At 33.4% G+C, this 26,195-nt stretch overlaps 2 protein-coding genes across 3 annotated transcripts in view; one reads left to right on the top strand and one right to left on the bottom strand.

Moving 5' to 3' along the window:
- rdgB (retinal degeneration B) overlaps positions 1 to 9,717 on the top strand; it is a 47,667-nt gene extending 37,950 nt beyond the window's left edge. The window contains 2 exon segments of the mRNA XM_089095290.1: positions 1,909 to 2,048; positions 8,909 to 9,717. Coding sequence (XP_088951416.1) covers positions 1,909 to 2,048; positions 8,909 to 9,193 — 425 coding nt within the window. The 3' untranslated portion in view covers positions 9,194 to 9,717.
- A 5,826-nt stretch (positions 9,718 to 15,543) lies between these two features.
- The window catches only part of LOC148947509 (uncharacterized), a 57,876-nt gene continuing 47,224 nt past the window's right edge, over positions 15,544 to 26,195 (bottom strand). For both annotated transcript variants that reach the window (XM_089095955.1, XM_089095956.1), the window contains exons 8-9: positions 18,481 to 18,591; positions 15,544 to 15,736 (exon numbers count right to left, since the gene is read on the bottom strand). In XM_089095955.1, coding sequence (XP_088952081.1) covers positions 15,680 to 15,736; positions 18,481 to 18,591 — 168 coding nt within the window. In that variant the 3' untranslated portion in view covers positions 15,544 to 15,679. The remainder of the gene's footprint in view (positions 15,737 to 18,480; positions 18,592 to 26,195) is intronic.

Raw genomic sequence — 26,195 nt, 5'->3', positions numbered from 1 at the left:
AAACATAGGCGAAGTCAGATATCTATAAACTTTGTAAATTGAAAACATGGCTGTATTTTTAATTTTGTGGCAAGTTTAGTATTGGGAATGACATGTGCCCTTTGCTTACTAATTTATTGCCTAAAAGTGATAAATTTAGAAACTGTTAGAAGGCTTTACTTAGAATCACTGTTAGAATCTGTTAGAATCTGTTAGAAACTGTTAGAATCACTTTACTTAGAAGGCATAAATAGTAAAGTGACTAAATAATAAAGTTAACTAGTGCCCAAATGCAAACACAATAAGAGATTTAAATAACCTTAAATAGTACCTAAAAATGGTATATTTTAGAAACCCTGAGAAGGCCTTAATGGTAAAGTGCCTAAATAGTAAAGTGCCTGAATGGTAAAGTTACTTTTGACAAAATTGTATGCCTTAAATAGTGGCTAAAAGTGATATATTTTAAGGCGTAAATATTAGAGTTAAACAGTGCTATAAATAGAACCTAAAAGTGATATATTTTAGAAGCCGTGAGAAGGCGTAAATAGTAAATAATAATAGTTTAGATGGACAACATTTAGGATATAAATTTGTTTAAAACCTGGGTTTAAATAACAAATCTGAAATCAAAATAGAAATCTGGAAACTGAAAAATTCAAGTTAAATAAGTTAACTTTTAAATTTTTGTATTCTATGCTTGCTTTCGAATTATAACCAATCATTCTTTTATTTTTACTGTCTCTATTTGACTATCTACGCCACAGTTCATAAAGTACTATCATTTTTCTATTAATCCTGACTGAAACTGCTACAGGGTATCATGTTCCTGAAGTTGCTAGGTAGTACATATAGGTTTTATCCTTTGAAATTGATTGGCTGTTCGGTGATTGGCACAGAATTTTCTTCGGTGTCCTGTAGATCCGCTCACGGCAAAAACATGGGGAAGAATCGATCGAGAACCATCCAATCTCCCTACAAATTTTGGGGAAAATCCTTAAAAGTGTACAAAAATCAAGGTATTTAAGCTCAAAAGTGAAATGTTTAAGCACCACTCCCCCCCCCCCCCTGTATTCTTCGATAGGATAAATACTTAACACACCTTGCCTAGACACAGTGGAAGACTTCGCCTGGGATATAAATTTGAAAACGTTGGGCCAAGTAATGCAATTCTTGTCTGTAATCACCAGACCTCCCCTATAAAAAGGCTTTAGCTAGTAAAAAAATTACTAACATGGATATTAGTCCCTAGTTTTAATATTTTTTTTTTTTTTTTTTATTGATAATTTTTATCTGCGCTTATTTTATATTATGTCAAAATAGAGCTGTTTAGCATTGCTTCAACTTTCGATTTGCCGGATTCCCCAACCCCCCACCCCCAAAAAGGGTTCTCTCAAATCTACCCGAAATTAGCGATAACAAAAATTCATGACATGAATTTCTTATTGGCGTTGCGTATTTGCGAAAGTTAGATTGTTGGGAAATCTCCCAATTCTTTTTTGGAAAATTCAGGGAACTTGTAAGCACAGCTTTTTGGTTTAGACTCTCTAAAATAGAGGTAAGATTTCTCGGGTGGGGATAAGACAATAAAACATCATGCTGCCCAATTTTTTTCTATTTTTGCCAAACATCTTATGAGCTCCTAAGCCTCAATAAGTGACCAAGGCCCCTTAATCTTCCTCAAACAGACGTCCAAACTTAAAATATTCTGAGATCAACCTCTCTTAGTATAACATATTGGTAAATATTCCAATGTCATGGGGAAATTTCAGAAGAAAAATTAAGTTTGGATTTTTCTTTTTAGTTTATATAGCATATCTTTAGTTTGTCTTTTCATTCTTTTTATTTTTTCATTCTTTTTATTCATTCTTTTCATTCTTTCTTTTTCATTAGAAAATGAAATTAGTTAATGTATTTTTATAATTGTTGCAGCTCGACCAGATATGCAACTACGTAGAGTCGTTGCATGGTTAGCCCAGCATAATTTTCCAAATGGTCTTGTCTCATTCGCTGATGGATTGTCAACAGATCCGCTTAGGCACAAGGCTGAATATTTGAAACATCTTGTACAGGTAAGCTGTCTCTGATCTTATATCTCCAGTGCTCGGGTTCGGTATGTTATTTTCTTCGGTATGTTATCTGCTTAGGCACAAGGCTGAATATTTGAAACATCTTGTACAGGTTAGCTGTCTCTGATCTTATATGTCCAGTGCTCGGGTTCGGTATGTTATTTTCTTCGGTATGTTATCTGCTTAGGCACAAGGCTGAATATTTGAAACATCTTGTACAGGTTAGCTGTCTCTGATCTTATATGTCCAGTGCTCGGGTTCGGTATGTTATTTTCTTCGGTATGTTATCTGCTTAGGCACAAGGCTGAATATTTGAAACATCTTGTACAGGTTAGCTGTCTCTGATCTTATATCTCCAGTGCTCGGGTTCGGTATGTTATTTTCTTTCCAGTCATACGGTTTTAATCCTTCAATTTTGGACACCAATCTGGGTTCACTACATAGCTGAGGTTCAGCTTTATTCATCCACCGCATTACTGTTTTAAGATTGACTTTTCGCTTATTTTTAGATTGAAACATACGTTTAAGCATGCAGAAATAGGAACATTTTCCTTGTTTTTATTATTTTATATTATTATTCCTCTTTATATGGATTATTTTGATGGACTTTGTTTTAAGGAGCACAGGAAAGGCAATGGGAGACCACGGAATCAAATGGGGAGGAAAAAGTCTCCTGGACCTGGATTATGCTCATGATTTAAGCATCCTAAATGAAAGTGTGAGCAAAATGAATGAACTTTTAGAGGTTTTACAAGTTCAGGGTGCTAGAATAGGTATGAAAATTAATGTTAATAAGACAAGGTCACTAAGGCTAGGAATAAGTAAAGATGAAAAGGGGATGTTTGGTAACGATAAGGTCGATCAGGTGGGCAGCTTCACTTACCTTGGTAGTATTATTAGTAAAGATGGTGGGAGCAGTGAAGATGTTAAATATAGAATAGCCAAGGCTCAGGGTGTTTTTTCACATTTAAAAAAAAGTCTGGAAGAATAGAAAGATAAGTCTGCAAGCCAAGATTAGAATATTAGAAGCTATAGTGATGATAGTGGTCAAATATGGCTCTGAAGCATGGACGCTTCAAAAAGCGGATGAAGGTTTTCTAGATGTTTTCCAGAGAAATTGCTTAAGGATTGTTCTAGGTACCCGGCTGAATGACCGGATTTCAAACAGTAGGCTATACGAAAAATGTGGTTCAATACCGTTCTCTAGGGCTATAATGAAAGAAAGGTTGAGGTGGCTAGGGCACGTTGTACGGATGAAGGATGACAAATTGCCGAAGGTTGTTCTTTTCGGCCAACCGTCTAGAGCTAAACGGAAAGCAGGTCGTTCTCGTCTGGGTTGGGAAGACGTCATGAAGAAAGATTTTAAGGAAATGGGAACTTCGTGGGCGGGTGTAAAAAGGGAGGCTTTGAATATATTGGGGTGGATGAGGAGCGTGCGTAGCTGTGTTGGCCTCGGGCGTTTTGGTGCTGCGGTGAGTTGTTAGTAGTTAGTAGTAGTAGTAAATAATGATAATTTAATATTTTGTATTATTTTATATTCTATATTATTATTTTGTATTTTATAATATATTATTTTATATACTTTTTTTATATTATTATATATATTATTTTATAATTATTATTACTATTATTATATAGTTTATATTATTTTATAAGAAATAGTCTATATAATATCACAATTCTGACTCGGGAATGGAAATATTTGAAACTAATCTCTCTAATAACATTGTTATCTTGTCCTTTTAATACGAGTTAGGGCTGCAATAATAGAAATATGGCACTATACAACTTAAAAGTAAAACTCCTAGAGTTATATTATGCTGTTGATTTAGTATCCTAGAGGAAAATGTTGGCAAAATGAATAATTTTTTTGAAGTTTTAGAGTTCAGGACGCAAGAACGGTATTGAAAGTTTAAGTTAAGAAGACTAGACTGGGAATAAGTGAAGTTGAAGAGGGGATATTGGTGAACGAGAAGATTAATCAAATGGATAGCTTTACTTACCTAGGTTGTATCATTAGTAAAGACGGTTTGTGTAGTGAAGATGTTAAAACTAGAATAGTCAATGCTCAAGGTGTTTTTTCACAGTTGAAAAAGGTGTGGAAGAATAGGAATATAAGTCTGTGAGCCAAAATTAGAATATTGGAAGCAACAGTGAAAATAGTGATCAAGTATTGTTCTGAAATGTGGGTGCTCCGAAAGATGGAGGAGGATTCGCAGGAAGTTTTCCGGAGAAATTGTCTGTGAGTTTTTTTGGGTAGTCGTTTGACTGACAGTATTTCAAACAGTAAGCTGTTCGAAAAATGTGGTTCTATACCGCTTTCTAGGTCTATAAGGAGAGAAAGGCTGTGATAACTGGGATACTCCTGCAGATGAAGGATGGCAGATTGCCATGATCGTCCTTTTTGGCCAAAGATCTTGGGCCAAGCGAAAAGCAGATTGTTCCCAAATGGGGTAGAAGAAGGTCGCAAAGTAAGATTTAATGAAATTTAAACTTCTTGGGAGGGTGTAAAGAGAGAGGCTTTGAACAGACTGGGATGGATGAGGAGCGTACGTAGCCGTGTTAGCCCCAGGTGTCTTAGTGCTGTAATGAGGTTTTACCAGCAGTAGTGGTAGTAAACAGCTTAAGAAGGTGTAGCTTTCGTTTGAAGGTGGAGTGGTCTTTGGGAATCACTGGACTGTTCGGTTATGAATTTCTATAAACGGAAAACCTTATCAATTTTTACTAATTAGTTTTGTTTAATTATTATTACGGTTCAACGTGGCAACCCTGACATACATTTATATACATATATTTCTTTGTTTAGATTGGAAAATACATTAAAAATTCGGGATTTTTTTTAAATTTTTAAGCAAGTTTAGACCATTCTCTAAGAAAAAGTTTAATTAGTGTCATAATACTGGCTCGGTGAGTGGCTAGATTTGAAACCATTGAATACGGTGGTGTAATCAAATTTTTGATAATAGGAATCTGTATTTTTCATCTGCATAAGAATTTTGCATATTTGTAATTTTAATCTTTTTTTATTTATTTCTTTGTTTTAATTTTAATTTTAGAATGACATATTTGTTATTTTTAATCTGCATAAGAATTTCGCATGTTTTTATTTTCAATCTGTTATTCCTGTTGATCAAACGCATGATAACTTTTCTCCTAATGGTCTATTTAACCTTAATCTGTCAAATAATCATAAAAAGCAACCTTTCTTTTCTAGAATGCTAAGTTAACAACTCACCAGTTGTTAGCAGCATTCCAAAGTAGGGATTAAATAGTAGGACATTTTTTCCATTTTCAAGCAAGTTTAGATAATTCTCTAAGAAAACATTCAATTAGTATCATAATCCTGGCTTGATGAGTGGCTTTATTTGAAACCATTGAATACGGTGATGTAATCAATTTTTATAGTAGGAAAATTAGTCAAGTTATTTTTAATTTGCTTTAAAAAAATTTTCTGTTATTATATGTACACTTATGATAATTTTCTTCTGATTAGTAAATTTAACCTTAATCTGTAAATAATCTTCAAAAGCTACCTTTTTCTTATTGGAATGTTAAATTCGACAAAACCCTCTAAAATCATCATAGACGTGCCACCTCATTGAACCTGAAACGCAACTATTTATTAGCTGCGATTATTTTTTAGCTATTTATTAGGGCTATCTATTTTTAAAATATTCCATCCTTTTGGTGCAATTTACAACTCCAGGTTTGTCGCAAAGCCGTTTGTTTCAAAGCGGATATAAACTTTCAACTAACCCAAACCGTTCATAGTAATGATTCATAAGTAAAGAGTGACCCTTGTTGAGAAAACACGTTTTTTAATTTGAGGCTAATCTGCAGCTAAAAAATAAAATAAATTGGTATATATATAATAAAATTCTGCTTATATATATAATAATATATAACATTTATTAATTTTAAAGTATTCATTAAAACACCAAGATCATCAAAATAAAAATGTATTAAACCTAGATTCATATTATGTGTATTCACCTGGAAATCACGATTTTTTACTATCTTCTTTTGGTTGTTTCATAACACAGTTTATAGAATTAGCAGTATGATCATACCCTATCTCACCCATTATAAAAACCCGGACCAAGGTGCGAGTGCTCCAGAGAACGTTTTTGCAGATATAAACATAAGCGGCATTAGATCTTTTCACGGGTAGACAAGTCAGATTTCTCTTGGACACGAAACGAGTGGAAACCAGCTATTACGAATAATGCACTTTGTGACCATTTCTCATTGATTGAGGGAAACAGACTAACCCGCTAATGTAGAAATAAGTGGGAGGAGCTTTTTGTTCGTACCGAGAATGAAGACCAGAAATGATCTACGATAAACTTACTGGATAATTCTGTAAACTGTGTTTCATAATATGAAGTTTATTGGGCATCATCAAATTTCAGTTAAATTTACATTAATTTTACCCAGGTTGAATGGCAAAGATAAAAAAGCAAAAATACGACATGAATAAACAAAATTAATTAGTTAAATACGACCCTTTTCGTCCGTAAGAGTTCAAACCCGAACACTGTTAATTCCTACGGACAATTACACCATCAGCTCAAAATTTATAAGAACCTTAGGTTAGAGGTTCCAAATCCCTATATACAAAAATGAGAATTTTTGCGCTTTTATCGAGAAGGCTGCAGATGCGTTTTTATTTGTTCGTTTTCCATATTTTTTTTTAACCAGGGGTGGTAAACTCATATTTGTGTTTCTTCACAAACTGGAGAACGGGTTTTTTTTCCAAGTCCGATCCGAGATAGAAATGAATTGAACACTGGGCGGTATGCAGACTTTTTTCCCTTTGGTGAAGTGAAATTAGTCCGCAGTAACGAAGATTCACCGGCGACGAAAAAGTGTGACAGCATCAAGTGGTTTCTCCTCACATTAGTTCTCGTGAAAATTTTTCTCTTTTTACACGGTACAGAGTGTTATCGTGTAAATTATGTGTAAACGATGGGGTGCTACCATTTCGACTAACGTCATAACATCTAAAATCGTCATAACATCTAACACGTCATAACATCTAAAAGGAAAATCCGTCAGAACCACTAACAGTCATAACATATAAAAAATGTATAAGTTTATATAATAGTAATAAGTATATAATAGTTTAGAAACAAATTTCGGCTATATATTTGCACATCAGGGGGTGGGGGTAAAGCCAAGCATATATAAGATATGTAACCTAACCTAGGTACCTTTTCCCCCTAAACCCCAAAAAACTAAAGTTCGAAAATTTAAGATGTTATGACGGTTAGTGGTTCTGACGGATTTTTTTGTCGATGTTATGACGGATTTTGTAGACGAAATGACGTTAGTGCTCGTGACGGTTAGATGTTATGACGCCTTCCCTGTAAACATCTGTTTTAATATTGCAAAACATTGCTGAGAAATTATCGAACTGGAAAAAAATAGTAATTGACAAAGAAGCAGATCGACAGAGAATTTTAGATATGAAAATGATGAAATCACAGATAATGAATTAAGGGAAATTACTTACGTTAAACTTCCGGTTTTTCTCGTAAAAAAAAAAAAAAAAAAAAAAAAAAAAAAAAAAAAAAAAAACTTTCCATTGGTAGACCAGAAATCCAACGTTTTTTGCTTAAAAGCTATAATGGAATCATAATATTTTCTAGTAGAACTATTTCATATAATTGATATTATCACAGATTTTTTTTCTTTAATTTTTCTTGTCATTCTCTGTCTTTTCTTGTAGTGTTCTTTTTCTTTTTTATTTTCCTCCTTTCGTTTTTACCATAAAAATGCTCGTCAAAGTCTTAGTTTTTCCTTTGGCAATGGAAAAGTTGTCAACAACCTAAGGGACTGTATGTTTTCAATTACGCGTTGGTGAAGCCACACCTTAAAACCCTGGGTACCGAGGTCCAATCTACCTGTCGCACGGTCTTTTCCCTCGGAGGCTTGCAACCGATGAGGGAAATAGAGCCAATATAATGACACTGCGGTGCTGATCTGGCCCCAAGTGGCTTTGTTTTTTGATGAGCTATAGTGCTAACATAATCAAGGGAGTATCTAGGTTTTTGTTTGGGACGGGAGTATTTTGTTCGGGTTGGGGGGGGGGGGATACAAAAAATATTTAAAAAACGCACCAAAAATTTGTTTAGAAGATTTCGGAGGGGGGGATCAAACCTCATATCCCCCCCCCTGAATACGGTTTTGTCTGTAGGGTTTCACGGTTTTGTCTTGTTTAGGGATTTATTTCGGTGTGTGTTTTTTTTTTATTTCCTTTTATTTAAATCATCAAGAAAAAAATCGTACCCGCTGCTGGTTCGCAACCGTATTTTTCCCCTTAAAATTATTAAATTGCCAGGTGCGTCATCTAGATGTAGGTGTGATTTTATACGCATTACATGCTCTCTTAACCTTGGGTCTAATAGGAGTCGAATTTTACTTTGGCAGCCGGATTTGAGGTCGCCTTAAGAAAAGCTCTTCATGGAAGTAAATATTCAATTCGCTCCTGTTTTGGATAAGAGTTGAAATATTTAATTTTCTGGCCGTTGGAGCTTTGTTCAAATATTGTTTCAAAAAGACATTGTTGTTGAAAAATGGGATGAAAAAAAAATGTGCTGTTGTTTTTTGTTTTTTTTTTCTAAATTTGCGTTGTTGTTGGAAAATGTGCTCTTGTTGAAAAATGTGCTTCTTGTTCGAAAGACATACTGTTGAATGTACAATATCAAAAGAATATAGTATTAGTATTTCATACGGTGCTCAATAACGATCCTCAAAGGGATCTGTTTAAAACCTTTGTGGAAGATTTTTGAGTGTTTTTTTTTGCTTGACAGAATTTTCCGCCTTGACGCATACCTTAACTTTATGGAACTTTTTTCCAGGAAGTTGGCCTCGAGATTCGTGTCGCTTATGGCTCTAAGAAAGACATCGGAATTTATACATCAGTCGGACTACGCCCAGAGCAGATATTCGTTGTTGGCCGTCCTCCAAAGAAGAACATGACGGAAGCTACTGCTATATCGGAAGGCTATGCTGCTCATTTAGCTACGCTGAATTTTCCTGGATTGTGTTTACCAGCGAACAATAACTCAGGGCTGATGATCCCTAGGGGCTGTTTAAGCTTGCCTGGTCAAGATTGCTTAGTGCGAAGACGATCTGTTAGATAGTACTTATAGGTTGACAAAAACATCTGAATCGTCTGGGACATGGTTTGGATTGTGAATTTCAGAATAGTGATATTAATTGCGGTTTACTCTACTAAAATTGACTGAATGGCAGAAAGCTTATTTTCAAATAATGAGTTCCAAACATTATCTGGGACTTATTTCGAATAAGGTGGATCACTCTTAGTGGGTATCTCCACCCCCACTGCGTATTAACATATTTGCCCGGCCCATATTGCTTAGTGCAAAGATGATCTGTTAGATAGTATTTACAGATTGATATATTGACCCAAACAGGTTGTTTGTAGATAGTACATCGACTGTATAGTTTATCTAGGACATGGTTTGGATGGTGAATTTCAGAACAGGGATATTAATTGTGGTCTATGGTATTAAGGTAATTAAAAACTATTTATTTTAATAAACAGTTTTTAATCATTGTCCGTTTACTTATTGTTAAAACAGTGCATTTTAAAGTAACTTAGTAATGACTGTTGGATAAGCAGGTTTATGCAAATAATATCAAGTCCCACTTTTAGCTTGGACCAGTTTTTCGCATATATATATATATATATATATATATATATATATATATATATATATATATATATATATATATATATATATATAAGTTTCAGGGTGATCGATTGGTTGAGTGAGGCTTCTCTTACTCTAAAAAATAAGGCAGTTGTGAATTAAATCTGCAACTTCAGTCTTGAGATTCATAGTCATTTTCAAAATTGGAAGTGATCAAAAGTAAATTCAAAATTAACAGTAAAGTACCACCAGGATTAAGTTCTACTAAGTGATTCTTAAGATTTATTGCAAAGACTTAAGTGAATCATTAAAGAAGGATTTTCTTTTTCATATTTCTAGTAACGTGTAGAACGAATGACCTAGAAGAGTCTGGCTATGCGTTGGTGAATCGACTCCAACCTTTTCTTCCGTTTATTGATGTATGAACCAATGTCCACGCTTAAGCTTTATCCTTAATTGAAAAATCCAGAAACAGACTAATAAAAACCGTAAAACTATTATAATAAAGAAATCTATGAAATAATTAAATAAATTAAATAATATGTAAGTAATTATAATAATTGAATAATATATATATATATGTATATATATATATATATATATATATATATATATATATATATATATATATATATAAATATATATATATATATATATATATATATATATATATATATATATATATATATATATATATATATATATATATATATATATATATATATATATATATATATATATATATATATATATATATATATATATATATATATATATATATATATATATAAATATGTAATTGAAAAATGGCACTACAGTAAAATTAGAATAAATCCAGCTTGGTATGCTTCTACTCACAAAGATTTATTCATTCAGTTTTTTGTCAGCAGGAAAACTTTTCAACTCTGAAATTAGAAAAATGTAGCTTGTCGATTATCATTATCGTTACTATAGTAATCTTGAAAATAGAATGGTGGGTTAGTGCTTTAAACCTGAGCGCCAAAAAACTTGAACTTGTTGTTTTCCAGGATATCAAATTGCGAACCAGATAGGTTATATTCAAAGGGAGGTGGTAAAATCTGTGATGTATCAGTTCCGGTCAATTCAATTCTTATTAATGAGGCTCCCTGTGTGTTTTGCTCCACCCCAATCTAGGTCAAACTGGATGAAAAACATCTTGCTACTTTTCAGTTTTCCATATTTTAGAACTCCTTTTTACTTTTTTCTTTTATCTTTTATTTTTTTTTCTTTATCTTTTATATTATTTTATATTATTATATTTATTTTTTTTTTATATTATATCTTTATCTTTTATCTATTTATCTTTTTTCTTTTATTTGCTTTGCAAATAATAAAAATAATAAATAAAAGCTAATGGTCTATACCAGGTCCGTCTGCAGGGGTAGGTAGGGCTTGGCCCCCTCCCTCCCTCCCCAAAAAACTAACAAAGTATCGAAAATCTGGGCACTATTTGGTTTCCCCCATACGAAAAAATATCTTGGGCTCGTCTCTGGTGTATACCTTTTTTCATGCTAATGTAATCTAGTAAAAGAAGTTTCTTTATCATATTTGTCAAGTTCCGTGTTGAAAATACTAAAGTTCTATGGAAGCTCATTCATATGCTTCAAAAATGTTTGGGCGCAGAAGCCCATGTTAAGGGTTTTGTCTCGGGGTGAGAGGCACGACGTCGAAAAAACAAGCCAAAAATGGCCGAATTATGTTTGAAGCACAAGAATTATAGCGAAAATCTTGGCATATAAGGGAGACATGGACTACAAAAAAAAAAAAACTTTTAGAGTTTATTTAGTTTGTAGAATTTCGGATTTAAGATCATTCCAGAAGAATAGCTTAAAAGTCAGTAGTCTGCACTTTTGTCCTAATGTAATAAAAATAAATAGTATCTTCTTTTTCAGATCCTCGGATTAAGGAACTCAGAATGAAAGCTTTTGCATATAAACTTTATTTTCCGTGTGAATTTGTAAATTTGTGCCTAGGATATTCGTGTCCAATATTTTCATGATGATTTTTATTCTTACCCTGTTCTTAGGGCGTGTGTTATCCAGTAGTGTTTGCGTACCTGTGAGAATAAATGTATTTTTGTTTATAGTTGATGGCGACACACATTAGGCTGAAAGCTAACTCCATAAATTTTAGCAAGTGAAAGTGACGAAGTAACTTTGCCATATTCTTTGCAAAATTCTGGCTAATATCTGTGATTGAAAGGAAAATTCTCGGGTCTTCTTAGGAAATATACTTACCTACAGAAATGTTAAGCATTTTGTTTGGGATAACAATATAAAGTAATACCATTAGTGAATTTTTACCATTAAATAACATGAAAATATAGTTTTATATAGTTTTATAATTTTATCGGCTGAAAAAACAAACTTCTCAACAACTGAAAAAGAAGTGAACTGACCATTCGCCCCTGGGAGGATATTTTTTATTCAGTGAGCTATTCAAAATATGAGAATTCCGAAGAAAAATGTGACTCACGTTATGCTAAACAGTGGAGAAACGTAGTAAGGGGACATACATTTAGAGAAAGGTTGAAAGCTGGGACAAAATATCTCTATACTGGTGAAACACAGTATTTTATTTATATTTAAATTGTTAATTTCTTTTTGAATGGTTATAAGTTTTATAAATATAATGGTGAAAAAACAAGGGATTAGGTTAGCACAAATTGTTGACATCGCTGAAATCTGAAATGACTTCATAGTAGCTGTAAAACACTAAAGACTGCACAACCTTCTGCGATAAGCACGCATCAAGCCACATACTTGTGTTTTAAGAAGAACCTCTAGTCTATTCTGATCATCGCAAAAGTAGTCTTATAGAGTAGTCTTTGTGAGATGTAGTCTCACAGAATAGTATCGTAGTAGTCAAAAAGTAATCGCAGAAGTAGTCTCATGGTGTTTGACACTATTGAAAACAATTCTTTGTATGCTGGCTAGGTTCGCGTGTAAAGGCTTCGGCTATTGGTTTCAACTTCCACGCCGACGACAATTTCCTAGCAGTTTTCTTCTGCTAATTTTATATTTATTTTTTTTATTTCCACAGAAAACATCCAACATAAATTAGGCTTAAGCTAAAAATATTGGGCTAAAGAATGAGCCACAAAAAGCGAAAATATAGATTCAGGGCCACTAAGAGCCAAGACTTATCCCCGGGATAAATCTTCCCACTGATTTCTTTTAGGAATTTGGTGCTAATGAGAATCAATGTGACAGGTCATAAAAGAGGTTCTGGATATTGGAAACAATGAACTGCCCGCACTTTCACCTGGCTCTCTTGCAATTATATTTTTGGGTTTTGAAGAAATTTTTTAATCTTCCCAACCATTTAGACTGCAAATCCTTTTAGTTTGAATGGGAAAATGATGTAATAAACATTGTGAAACGAAGTGTTTCAACTATGAATAAAAAAACACATATAATTCGATTACTGCAATTAACAAATACCTCTTCTGGCCCCTTTGAGGCTTAGGCCCCCTGAATTTGGCCGACGATAACTGAAATACACGAAGCAAAGCTATGAATTGGATTGGTCACTCCTGATGCAAATCTTTGTCTTGGTCATGAGCTGACCAGAAGTAGTTGTAGGACTGCTGTTGCTGGACATAGTTCAGATCTATTTTCTTTTATGCTATAATGCACTTATTTTGTTCATATTTCTCTAAAAGAAATAACATGGAATTTTTACTGCTCTTAATAGATTTCGAAGTGTAATCAAAATAAAGGTTCCTGGACTTTTTTACGTAGCGTTAGCAGTAAGCTGATGGGAAGTAAGAGCAGCAGCAATTTTCAGAAACACTCAGCGGTTCTAAACTTAAAATCGGCAAAAAGTTTCAAATTGGTACAATATGCTATTAAAGATCTTTTCATGGATAGAGCTATAATCTGCAGCTTATGTTCAAACCAGTAAAATGTGTTAAACCAGTAAAATGCGTGAATATAGTTTTTTCGTGACGTTTATTAGGATCAGGAGCTTAGTGCGATTTTCTATTATGCCACTGAATAAGTCTGGTCTTAGAATAGTTTCTTTCACGTTGGATTTCCAAACTCTTCTACAAAAACAACACAAAATTCAGAGCTTACAGAGCTTACTCTATTTTGGCAGTAAAACCTCTCTAATAATACCAAATTGATCTTATTCGCACATTTTGAGTAATTCAGAAGTCGACAGATACTCAAATTCTACTATCAAACACGGCTGCTTTTAATACTGAGACGTATTGTCTTTGACAATTTGACGCATCACTTTAGAAAAGTGCTATTTCCTTGACTAATGCACACCACAAATATAGGATATACTAACGCTCCTAACAACTCACTGTAGCACCAAGCCCTCTGAGGCCCACACACTTACGCACGCTCCTCCTCCACCTCAGTCTATTTAAAGCTTCGCACTCTACCCCTCCCAATAAGTTCCTGTTTCCCTTTAATCTATGCTTGTGACACCCTCTCACCCCACTCAGAGACAACTTGCTTTTCCTTTGGCCCTAGATGTTTGACAGACAAGGATATATAGCCGAAATATAGCTAAAAACAAATTGGAAATAAATGTCAGAATTAACTTAAAGAACTTTGAAACAGAATGAAAAAGAAAGGAAAAATGATGGATGCAGCATACAATACTAGAATACAGAGTTAGAAACGGAAAAATACTGATAGGATAGCTTCTTCACTCAACCAGAATAATAGGTAAGAGGTAGAAATAGAGGATTCTGAAACCGTTTCAAAGGGGATTTTTAAGACCTACACTTTTCAGAAGTTTGGTTGGATAATTCATAGAGGACTATTACATCCCTCCCCCAAACAAATCTTTAGCTGGAGCTACTATACTTAATGCATATCTTTTCAAATGCTACATCCACTATTCTCCCTTGTGCAGAGATTGCAATGTAACCTACAAAAATACTCGGCCCGTTCTTCAAATGCTTAATAGTGGACCAAGAATCCAGAAAACTGACAAAAGGAGGCTACCCCCCCCCCCTCTTTAGATTACAAAAATATCTCGTTTCGATATTTTGATTGAAAAAATAGCCTTTTTGGTGTTTTCATACGAAAAAAATACACCATGATTTGCTGAGTATTGCAATGCCATTGGAAGTGCATACGAGTAAAATAAATACGGTGAAATTTGAATGATTCAGAAGTGGTCAAGAATCGCACACAAATTCCACAAATTTATGTTACAAACACAGAAACAAACAAGACGGTAAGTGGAGGAAAACGAGGTAAAATATATTGTTGAGGTGATACAAGCAAATTGATGAGAATTATCAAATTTCAAATTTAGTATGTGAGAAATGTCATTGTATATTTTGACATATTTAGGCGTTTCTGGAAATGAGCAGATGTCGTGTCCCACTATGGTGACGAATGAGAAAAAAAAGAAGAGAGAACAAAGGGACAATTCATACTACTTATGGAGATCTGGCGACATGTGTTTACGAACAAATCTTTTCTTAGGACTTCGTGAGCTAAGCAAAATATTTTACTTCCTTTTTTCAATGGCGCTACTTGAAACTTTTGCTCAGTTTTACTTATTTCATTTTGAAAATAGAGTAATTGAGTTATGTTTCCGTATTTGGAAGCCTTTCAAACTCTTTAGAATTTAAATTTGTCATTTAAAAACAGGAACTCCAATTTTTTTCATACGAAAAAAAAAGAAAAAAAAATTGCACCCAGTCCCCTTCACGATTTTGAATAGGTTTATAAATGTTTCTTCGAGTTTAGCATGTTAGCAGAAGTTCGACCGTAACTGGACACAAGTCCATTTACCTAAAGTATGAAAATATTATATTATACCTAAAATCCAATCTATTAAAACCAGTTCTATAAAAAAAACACAACAGTAGATGCCCATGATCACAACTAGTCAACGGATGAAAACAGCTAAAAAAATTATTAAAACTTGAAAACAATTTCTGAGTTTTCGCCGTCATTAACTTCGTATAACAGACTTCATTGCATCCACGCTAAGCTTCTCGGCCAAAGCAGCCTAAAGAAGATAAAAAAGGTACTTTCTTAGCAAGAGAGAAAGAGAGAAAATTACCATTCCAATTCCAGAAAAGAACCCCTTCTAGTTCTTGTCAAGTTTAGCAACTCAATATAGATATACTCAATTGAGTAAATACATATCAATTGTTTTCAAAAATTCAGTATATTGTTAAGATAAATCTTAGAACAAAACGTTTTGAAAGCCATCACTATTTATTTCAATTATTTTACAGGTTCTGTTTCAGTAAAATAGTGAATTTCACATCACGATGGCAATAGAAGTTTCACAACGAATGAAGTTTTGAAAATAAGTTTGGTATTATATGCAACTATTTTGCAAACAATAATTTTAGTATTATTAAAATTTTGTCGCAAAATTAAACCAACTGAGACTGCCCTACAAGAAGTCCTTATCTGACCCCAGCCGAAACCAAGGCGTCATATCTAAGACTAGAGCCTCTACCCCTTCCCAATAGATCCGCTGTTTAACGTGTCTGTGTAGGTCTATACAGCAAAATTATAACGTAAAATAGGCTATTCACACAAATAAGGGCATCTAGAGGGATGTAAAGGACCCAATCCCCTCAAACAATCCCCGCATTCTCATGCACATGATTAATTTTATGGAAATGAGGGATAATCTTTACACATTTTGGACACTGTCCATTATATATAAATATATACATTATTGCTTCACATTTTGCATTGTTGTGTTATATATTTTGGGCATTTTTTTTTTACTTTTATTTGAATCTTTTTGGATATACATTTTAGACCTGTTTTATATTTATATTTGTTATTATATTTGGTTTATTTTCTTATTGAGGAGGTGGATACTAACAATAATGGTTATAGTTGACAAAGCATCTTATGACATATCCTGTTTTATGATTCAATAAACAAAAAGACCGGACAAAAACTCTGTTAAGCCTGTTTAAGGTGCCTGGTTCCGGTGCAAATTTTTGGGACGTTATTTCTGGTACTTTATGGTTTTAACATTCAAGAGTAAAATTAAAATTTTAATTGCATTTTAATTAAGTATACAATTCAATTAATTATAATAATAAATAAATGTCGATCATTTTAGTTTTATTTCAGGTGAGATACAACTTCTTCCATCTGCTGAATACCTTTTTGGAAATACTATTTGTAATGTTTTAGATTACAAATATGTTGAAAAAATTGGAAAAAAAATTGCAAATTTAGGAGCATTTTGAGATTCGTTAAGCAAATTCAGATCTTTTACTAAGCAGTAGAATTTAAAAAAAAAAACGACTTATCCCCATTTAAACGTTTATTTATTCGATACAGTAGAAATTATTGGAAAATTAAAAACATTATTTTTAAATAATATTTAAGAAATTAGAAACATTAGAAATTATTAGAAATAGAAATATTATAAACTACTAGAAATAGAAATATTACAAAATACTAAATAGACAGCGCTACGTTATTATATCAGTTTCTACTTTTCAGATCCTCAATCTATGCTTAGAACAGTGAAATACATAGAAAAATTTATATTCAAATAAAAATCAAATGCTGTTTTAAAAAAATTGCATTAATTATACCTTTTTACATGGCTCTTTTGACGATGAAGTATGCCTTTAGAAACCAAACCAACTTAATAAGAACATAGGAAAATGTGCGTGAAGTGATAACAATCTACCCTACACATTTTAATTTTTCGATGTTTAATTTTCCTGCGTCCTGAGTGTCGTCATTTCTTTTGAAATAACGACATCTTTTTTTTTGAAATGACGACATCATTTCTTTTTTTCTTGCTATACCAGAAATACGAAAAGAGGACTTCTTGGTTTTTCGTTTCGGAATATTTTCACATATATATATATAAATATATATATATATATATATATATATATAATATATATATATATATATATATATATATATATATATATATATATATATATATATATATATATATATATATATATATATATATATATATATATATATATATATATATATATATATATATATATATATATATATATATATATATATATATATATATAAATATATAAATATATAAATATATAAATATATATATATATATATATATATATATATATATATATATATATATATATATATATATATATATATATATATATATATATATATATATATATATATATATATATATATATATATATATATATATATATATATATATATATATATATATATATATATATATATATATATATATATATATATATATATATATATATATATATATATATATATATATATATATATATATATATATATATGTGTGTAGATAGATGTAGATATATATATATATATATATATATATATATATATATATATATATATATATATATATATATATAGATATATATATATATATATATATATATATATATATATATATATATATATATATATATATATATATAGATATATAGATAGATAGATATAGATATAGATATATATATATATATATATATATATATATATATATATATATATATATATATATATATATATATATATATATATATATATATATATATATATATATATATATATATATATATATATATATATATATATATATATATATATATATATATATATATATATATATATATATATATATATATATATATATATATATATTGTAATTTAATAAATTTAATGCTAAAAGCCTTCTCTCATTTTCTAAATTAGTCATTAAGCAAAAAACTCTATTACCGATGCATCTATTTGATTTCGAAGATAAGTAATTCCTCCTTCTCTATTCACTTTATCCATATGCATTTTCTCGGGGTCACCAGCCACCAAAACTGGCTTCGAAGATTCAGTCTAAAGAAATTGAAAATCAATTTATTTATATTTTAAGTTCAGTCATCCACTTACCAAATAGAGCAAACACAAGAAAAAAAGGAACTTGAACAAAGGGGAGGAGGACGAAATAGATATTTCCATGATTAAAATCACGCCATTAAGAAAAAAAACACTAGAAATATAGATCGCTAATTTTAATTAATTAATAATAGATAATTTATAGATTATGAGTCATCAGACGGAAAGTGTATATTTATTTTCATCTACTCGTGCCTGTAAGTACAGATTATGTCTTAGGATATTTTCGACTGCAAAACTATTCAACTTACTCCCTTTAAACAAGAATTATATTTTCCTGTGGTAATTTTTTTTTTGAATTTTGGGCGATATTTTCACTACTATATCCTATGTCCTATGCACAGATAAGGATTAAAATGAATGAACCGCTTCATAATAAAATGCAAAAGGCCAAGCATTTTTCACAGCGAATAGATGATATATGCTACTTCTGCAGGATTTACACTGCTGAATTATGCTGACTGGCTCACTATGCTGATTTTTCTCGACAGGCAAATGCAGCCGAGAAAAATGAGGGAAATGTCAGCCAGTGGAACAAAAAGAAGCGGAATTAAGCAGATATTTCAACAAAAACCTCCGCTAAGCCATCTTCAGTGCTCAAAAAAAGAAGAAAAACTAACCTTTCGAAGTAAACTCAAACAGAGCAAATCTTATTATTCTTTTTTTTTTTTTGCTTTATCTTACGTCATGTATAGCCAATGTGGCCTTAGAATGTATTTTCATGAGAATGAAAACAAACAGATATATTTTTTCATTAGGCATTTTTTTTCTTTCAGAACGCGTTTTTAATTTTTCACTTTTTTGGTGGCTTGCTAGTACGGGTGGAAAAAACAGTTAGAAACAAAGGAGGCGATGCATGCAAACTGTGCAAGAAAAAGCTATACCACATAATACAATGAATTCCCTCTGCAGGAATTATACAGCTCAGAAGGCTTGGGAAAGAGCTCCTGAGTGAACTGTACATAACAAATCAATCGATATAATACCATTGTAAAATAGGATAATAATATGTTAATAACAAACAGTTATTTGCAAAAGGAAGGTTTCTGGCTGGTCTTAAAGATAAGTGAACAGAATTTTGATATAAAAACCTTCAAATTCCAACTAGTTCTATGTTTGTGAAAAATTATATAAGACATTTTGGAAAATATAAAAAAATTCTAATTGTCTTGAGAAACTACTTCAATAGTTCTAGCTCAAGTATTTTCTGGCGTAATATTATATATTATCTACCAAGATGAAATGAAACTACCAAGCTACACGCTATCGTTAACGAAAAATCGTAGTTAAACCCACAATAAACCTGAAAATTAATTTGGGTTTCTGCATGATATCCGAATCGATACTTTTGGAATCTTTGATTTTGTGCATGACAGTTAAAAAATTGCTAACCAATGTGGCTTATCAACCACTAAAAAAAATATTCACAATACAAAATGGTAGATGATAGATGATATCAGTAATGATAGCAGATATAAACAAACGATTTGATAATGACATAACTTATAATACTATAATACTACCACAGCCTTAAACTCGTAATGTTTTATTACATTTTTAATGTTAGTAACAAGGATTGATCACGACTATTTTGAAAAGTTGCCAAATTACAAAACAGATTTGGCTTATGAGCCCTCAGCAATAAGTATATTAATCATAATAATCGATAAATCGTAACTGATAGCAATCTAAACATCAGACTACGGTTTGAAAAAGTTTGCAAATCGGTTATATTTAATTTTCTTTAATATTTGATTATTAAGCTAATTAATTTAATTATAATTAGCTTAGGTTTATTTTTTAGCTAAGGTTATATTTAATTATTAAGCTAATTCAAGGCTGAATTAGCTTAATATCCACCGACACTCATGTAACAAAGCAATCACACTTGCATATGGGAGGGGAACGAGTAATCTTGATCATTTTTTCTTTATTCTACATAATTTGATAACTATTTCTACAACTAGAAACAACTCACAGCAGCTCTAAGTCACCCGAGGCCAAAAGAGCTACGAACCCTCCTCGTCCAACCTAATACAAGCGAGAATAGCACAAAAGCAACCGAACCCAAGCTAGGAAGGGGGGGGGGCAATCAACCTAGATCCGCCACTGTATCTATATTAAACAAAAGCTCAATGTTAAAAGTAAAAGGCATACAAGTAAGGCATACCCGAAAGATAAAAGTAATTTGCAGAAATAAAAGTCTAATTCAAATTGATTATTGAGAACTAGAGCATTTAAGGCAGTTGGATTGAGTCTATCGAGAAGAGAGCTCTAAGGGGCTGTGCTTCCACTATGTCGGGTTTATGGCCCATTTGTCAGAAAAAGAATAATCGTGTCAGACTTCGGAATTTTATTAGATTTCCAAAAAACAGACATTTGTCCGATTTTTAATTGTTCTAGATACGCTTTTTTTTACTGGAGAAGGATTTTCAAACCAACTTTATAAAAAAAAAACTCTTAGTGATAAAAAAACTAGCTCTAGTTTAAGAAAACTGAAACTTTTGAAAATTTGCATATGTGTGTTTTGCTGCTGGTACTAATTTGGGACCTAGTCTAAGGAAAGTTAAGGTGAGACTTTTTGCCGAATAAGATTAGAAAAGGAAATCAAATAACTTGGCTTTCTGTTGCCAACAAAGCACAGGAGAGCTAGACTACTATGGCTACTCACAGGTTCAAAATGTAAAAAATCTGAAGAAATAGTCCACCAAAAAGAAGTAAGTAATTTGGATCTGGGCCCACTAAATTGTAAGATTTACTATTTCATTCCAACAACAATCTTTTGTAATAATTTAAAAACACAGGCACTGGTTATACTGAACTCAGTTAGGGGAACTAAATTTAGGGGACTTTACTGACTATCAAAGTGTTTTTTTTAGTCACAAACTGTGTTTAGTCACAAGTGTTTTTTAGTAGAACTCAGACGCTCTGAGTTCAAACTGCATAAGAAGCTTACGGACACCCGAGTCCTGAATGTGTTTGCCCCAGGTCAGACACGCTGGCTGCCTCTTCGGATGTACGTTGACCGACTATTTAATAATTGGTATGCACTTAGTAGGTACTTTCAAGGAGTAGCAGCAAAGGATCCCCCTCACACAAATGACAAGGCATCGCAAGCCCTAAAGAATCCATTGCTTCGGATTCAGCTTGAATTTCAGCTCTATGTTCTGAAGCTGTTTACAGACTTTGATCTTATTTTCCAAAGTGGAAAACCTTTGTCCCATAATATAAAATTAGAAGTGGATATACTTCTTGAAAACTGACCATGAATTTCATAAAGACTAGCTACTTTAGATCAACTTCGCCTTTGAATCTCAACCCTTACAGAGCTAGTGAATATTTTCCAGCTGAAGATGTGTACTTGAAGATGGCAGCTCACGAGTCTCTTCAAACCTTTGCAGTCGAATCCGAGTACAAAAGCCGATGAACATGAAGTGAAAGTCATCCATGAATGTGCTCGTAAGTTATATGTGGAGGCGCTGAAGCAAATCAAGCAGCGATTCTCGTTTGAGGACGAACTCTTTAAGTTGTGCAAAATCCTTGAACCTACGAAAGCTTTGGACATAGGTGCAATTGGTTTTCTGCAAAAGATTCTACAGAGACATAGTGAACCGTCATGGGATGAAGAAAGATAGTGTAAGAATGGCGAAGTTTATTGCTTTTTGTTCTTCCAAATGTAAACGATGTCTATGATTTTTTGCGTGACGTGGCTTCTACAAAAGCACCAATGGGTACTTGGAGGTTCCCTAACATAGTCGGCATTGTCCAGTAACTTCTGACCTTACCATTTTCAACCATCGTGGGGACTTTTCAACCTTGAAAGACGATAAAACAGATCATAGGAGCTCGCTCAAATATGTGACCCTTACCTCATTTATGCAGGTCAAGTCTAGCATGAAAAGAGACATGTTTCCCATGATTTAGAGGTCGATGCTTCCCTCTTAAAACTACTCATAACTGTAAAATATAAGACGACGGCAGACAAGTGCGTTCAGGGTCGTTAAAAAAGTGCAGTAAAAAAAAATTGACGAGTTTGTTCTGTATTTGACAAAAACAAGGATTTTAGATGAATTTTTAAAATATATGAGATGAAAAAGAATAAAAGTGATTGTGAATAAGTTGTGAAAATATTTTTTTTTTTTTGGAATAGTAAAGATACGTATGTTACCATTGAGGGAGGAGGAGCCAAGACAGACAAGTGTAAAAGCTTGTCCCGTGAAAAGAAAAGATCCCTACGCAACCCAATATTCTCAGGTTTTTCGGTTGGAGTCGGAAAATGTCGAATTGTGGACCACCGGAAAAAAAAAGTCAGGTGTTCTCTGGTCGGGTGTAATCGCGCTGCCTAAGTAAAGAACGATGTGGTCACAATGCATTTTTTTCCCTCCATACTCGGGCACTTCGTATCTAAGGAGTTGTCGTAGAAACTTCGAAAAGGGCTCATTCGATTGGAAATTAGAGTGGCTAGTGCCCTTTTTAATAGTCGAAAGTGATTGGAGGGCAACTAGCCCCCCCCCCACGCCCATCACTCCCCAAAACACATCCACTCTAAATGTTGAGATAGCCATTTTGTTCAGCGTAGTTGATTCCCAGATAGAAAATATGCTTTTGAGGGGGATACTCCCCCACAACCCTCAAGGCAAGGGTTTTAATTTATGCCCTGAGGGCATATAAGAACGATGTTGGCACAATGTATCATTTATTATTTTTTTCCTTTGAAGCAGGGCACTTCGTATCGAAGAAGTTTTCCTAAAAAATTCGAGAAGGGCTCATTCGATTCAAAACCGCAGTAGCTAGTGCCCTTTTTAATAGTCGAAAGTGATTGGAGGGCCCCTTGCCCCCCCCCCCCCCACGCCCATCATTCCCCCAAACACATCCAATCAAGATTTCCCCCAAACACATCCAATCAACACCCCTTCCACGCTCTCCATTTCCCGAAACATATCCAATTAAAATTTTGAGATAGCCATTTTGTTCAGTGTAGTTGATTTCCAGATAGAACTTATGCTTTTGAGGAGGAAAGTCCCCCCACAGCCCTAAGGGCAAGCGTTGTAATTTATGCCCTGAGGACTTATAAGGTTTTTATATAAAGCTTTGTCGTACAAACTTCAAAAAAGGCTCATTCGATTGGAAATTCAAAGGGCTAGTGCTCTTTTTAATAGTCGAAAGTGATTGGAGGCCAACTAGCCCCCCCCCCATACCCATCATTCCCCCAAACACATCCAATCAAAATTTTTAGACAACCATTTTGTTTAGCGTAGTTGATTTCCACATAGAAAACATGTTTTTGAGGAGGACACTCCCCCACAACCCTCGGGGCAAGGGTTTTAATTTATTCCCTGAGGGCATATAAGAACGATGTTGGCAAAATGCATCATTTATTATTTTTTTCCTTTAAGCAGGACACTTCGTATTGACGAAATTGTCGTAGAAACTTCGTAAAGGAATCATTCAATTGGAAATTGGAGTGGCTTGTGCCCTATTTAATAGTCAAAAGTGATTGTAAGGCAACTAACGCCCCTTCCAGGCCCACCATTTTCCGAAATACGTCCAATCAAAATTTTGAGATAGCCATTTTATTCAGCGTAGTTGATTTCTAGATAGAAATTAAGTTTTTAAGGACGACACTCCCCCACAGCCGTCAGGGCAAGGGTTGTAAGTTATGCCATGGGGACGTATAAGGTTTTTATAGAAAGCGTTGTCGTAGAATCTTCAAAAAAGGCTCATTCGATAGGAAATTCAAAGGGCTAGTGCTCTTTTTAATAGTCGAAAGTGATTGGAGGCCAACTAGCCCCCCCCCATGCCCATCATTCCCCCAAACACATCCAATCAAAATTTTTAGACAACCATTTTGTTTAGTGTTGTTGATTTCCAGATAGAAAATATGTTTTTGAGGAGGACACTCCCCCACAACCCTCGGGGCAAGGGTTTTAAGTTATTCCCTGAGGGCATATAAGAACGATGTTGGCACAATGTATCGTTTATTATTTTTTTTCCTCTAGAGCAGGGCACTTCGTATCGAAGAAGTTGTCGTAGAAACTTCGTAAAGGAATCATTCAATTGGAAATTGGAGTGGCTTGTGCCCTATTTAATAGTCAAAAGTGATTGTAAGGCAACTAACGCCCCTTCCAGGCCCACCATTTTCCGAAACACGTCCAATCAAAATTTTGAGATAGCCATTTTATTCAGCGTAGTTGATTTCTAGATAGAAATTAAGTTTTTAAGGAGGACACTCCCCCACAGCCTTCAGGGCAAGGGTTGTAAGTTATGCCATGGGGACATAAAAGGTTTTTATAGAAAGCGTTGTCGTAGAAACTTCAAAAAAGGCTCATTCGATTGGAAATTGAAAGGGCTAGTGCCCTTTTTAATAGTCGAAAGTGATTGGAGGGAAACTACCCCCCCCCTCTCACGCCCATCTTCTCCCCAAACACATCCAATCAAACTTTTGAGATATCCATTTTGTTCAGCGTAGTTTTAATTTCGGTAAATAGGTCTTTGTGGATGACAACCCCCTAACAGCCCTCAGGGCAAGGGTTGTAAGTTATGCCCTGGGGGAATATATGGTTTCTGTAGAAAGCTTTGGCGCAGGAACTTCAAACAGGGCTCATTCAATTAGAAATTGAAATGACTAGTGCCTTTTTTGAATGTCAAAAATGATTGGAGGACAAATATCACCACTTCCAAGCCCACCATGTCCCCAAAATCATCCAGTTATAATTTTAGAGATAGCTAGTTTGTTCCACGCAGTTTAAACTTCAGGAAATTATACCATTGAGCAGGACACTCCCCCCATAGTCTTCAGGACAAGGGTTATAAGTTATGCCCTGGGAGCATATAAGTTTTTATTGAAATCTTTGTCGTAGAAACTGAAAAAAGGGCTCATTCGATTGGAAATTCAAAGGTCTAGTGCCCTTTTTAATAGTCGAAAGTGGTTTGAGGGCAACTTTTGAGATATCCATTTTGTTCAACGTAGTCGAAAGTTCTGGAAATTAGATGTTTTAGGATGATAACCCCTTCAGTGCTAGGGATATAAGTTATGCCCTGGGGGCATATCAGGTTTATATAGAAAGTTGTTGTAGAAATTTCAAAAAGGGCTCATTTGATTGGAAATTGAAATTGCCCCTTTTAATAGTCGGAAGTGAGTGGAGAGTAATTAACCCACCTCTCAAGCCCACCATTTCCCCGAACACATTCAATCACAGTTTAGAGATATCCATTTTGTTCAACGTAGTCGAAAGTTCTGGAAATTAGAGCTTTTAGGATGATAACCCCTTCAGTGCTAGGGATATAAGTTATGCCCTGGGGGCATATCAGGTTTATATAGAAAGTTGTTGTAGAAATTTCAAAATGGGGCTTATTTGATTGGAAATTGAAATTGCCCTTTTTAATAGTCGGGAGTGAGTGGAGAGTAATTAACCCCCCTCTCATGCCCACCATTTCCCCGAACACATTCAATCACAGTTTAGAGATAGCCATTTTGTTCAACGTAGTTGAACGTTCTGGAAATTATCTATTTAAGGATGACAAACCCCCCAGAGCCCCCAGGG

The sequence above is a fragment of the Artemia sp. Qi Xiang Cuo genome, chromosome 10 (genome assembly GCF_049724085.1).
Source record: "Artemia sp. Qi Xiang Cuo chromosome 10, ASM4972408v1, whole genome shotgun sequence".
Taxonomy (NCBI): domain Eukaryota; kingdom Metazoa; phylum Arthropoda; class Branchiopoda; order Anostraca; family Artemiidae; genus Artemia; species Artemia sp. Qi Xiang Cuo.
This window is presented reverse-complemented; position numbering and strand designations above follow the sequence as displayed.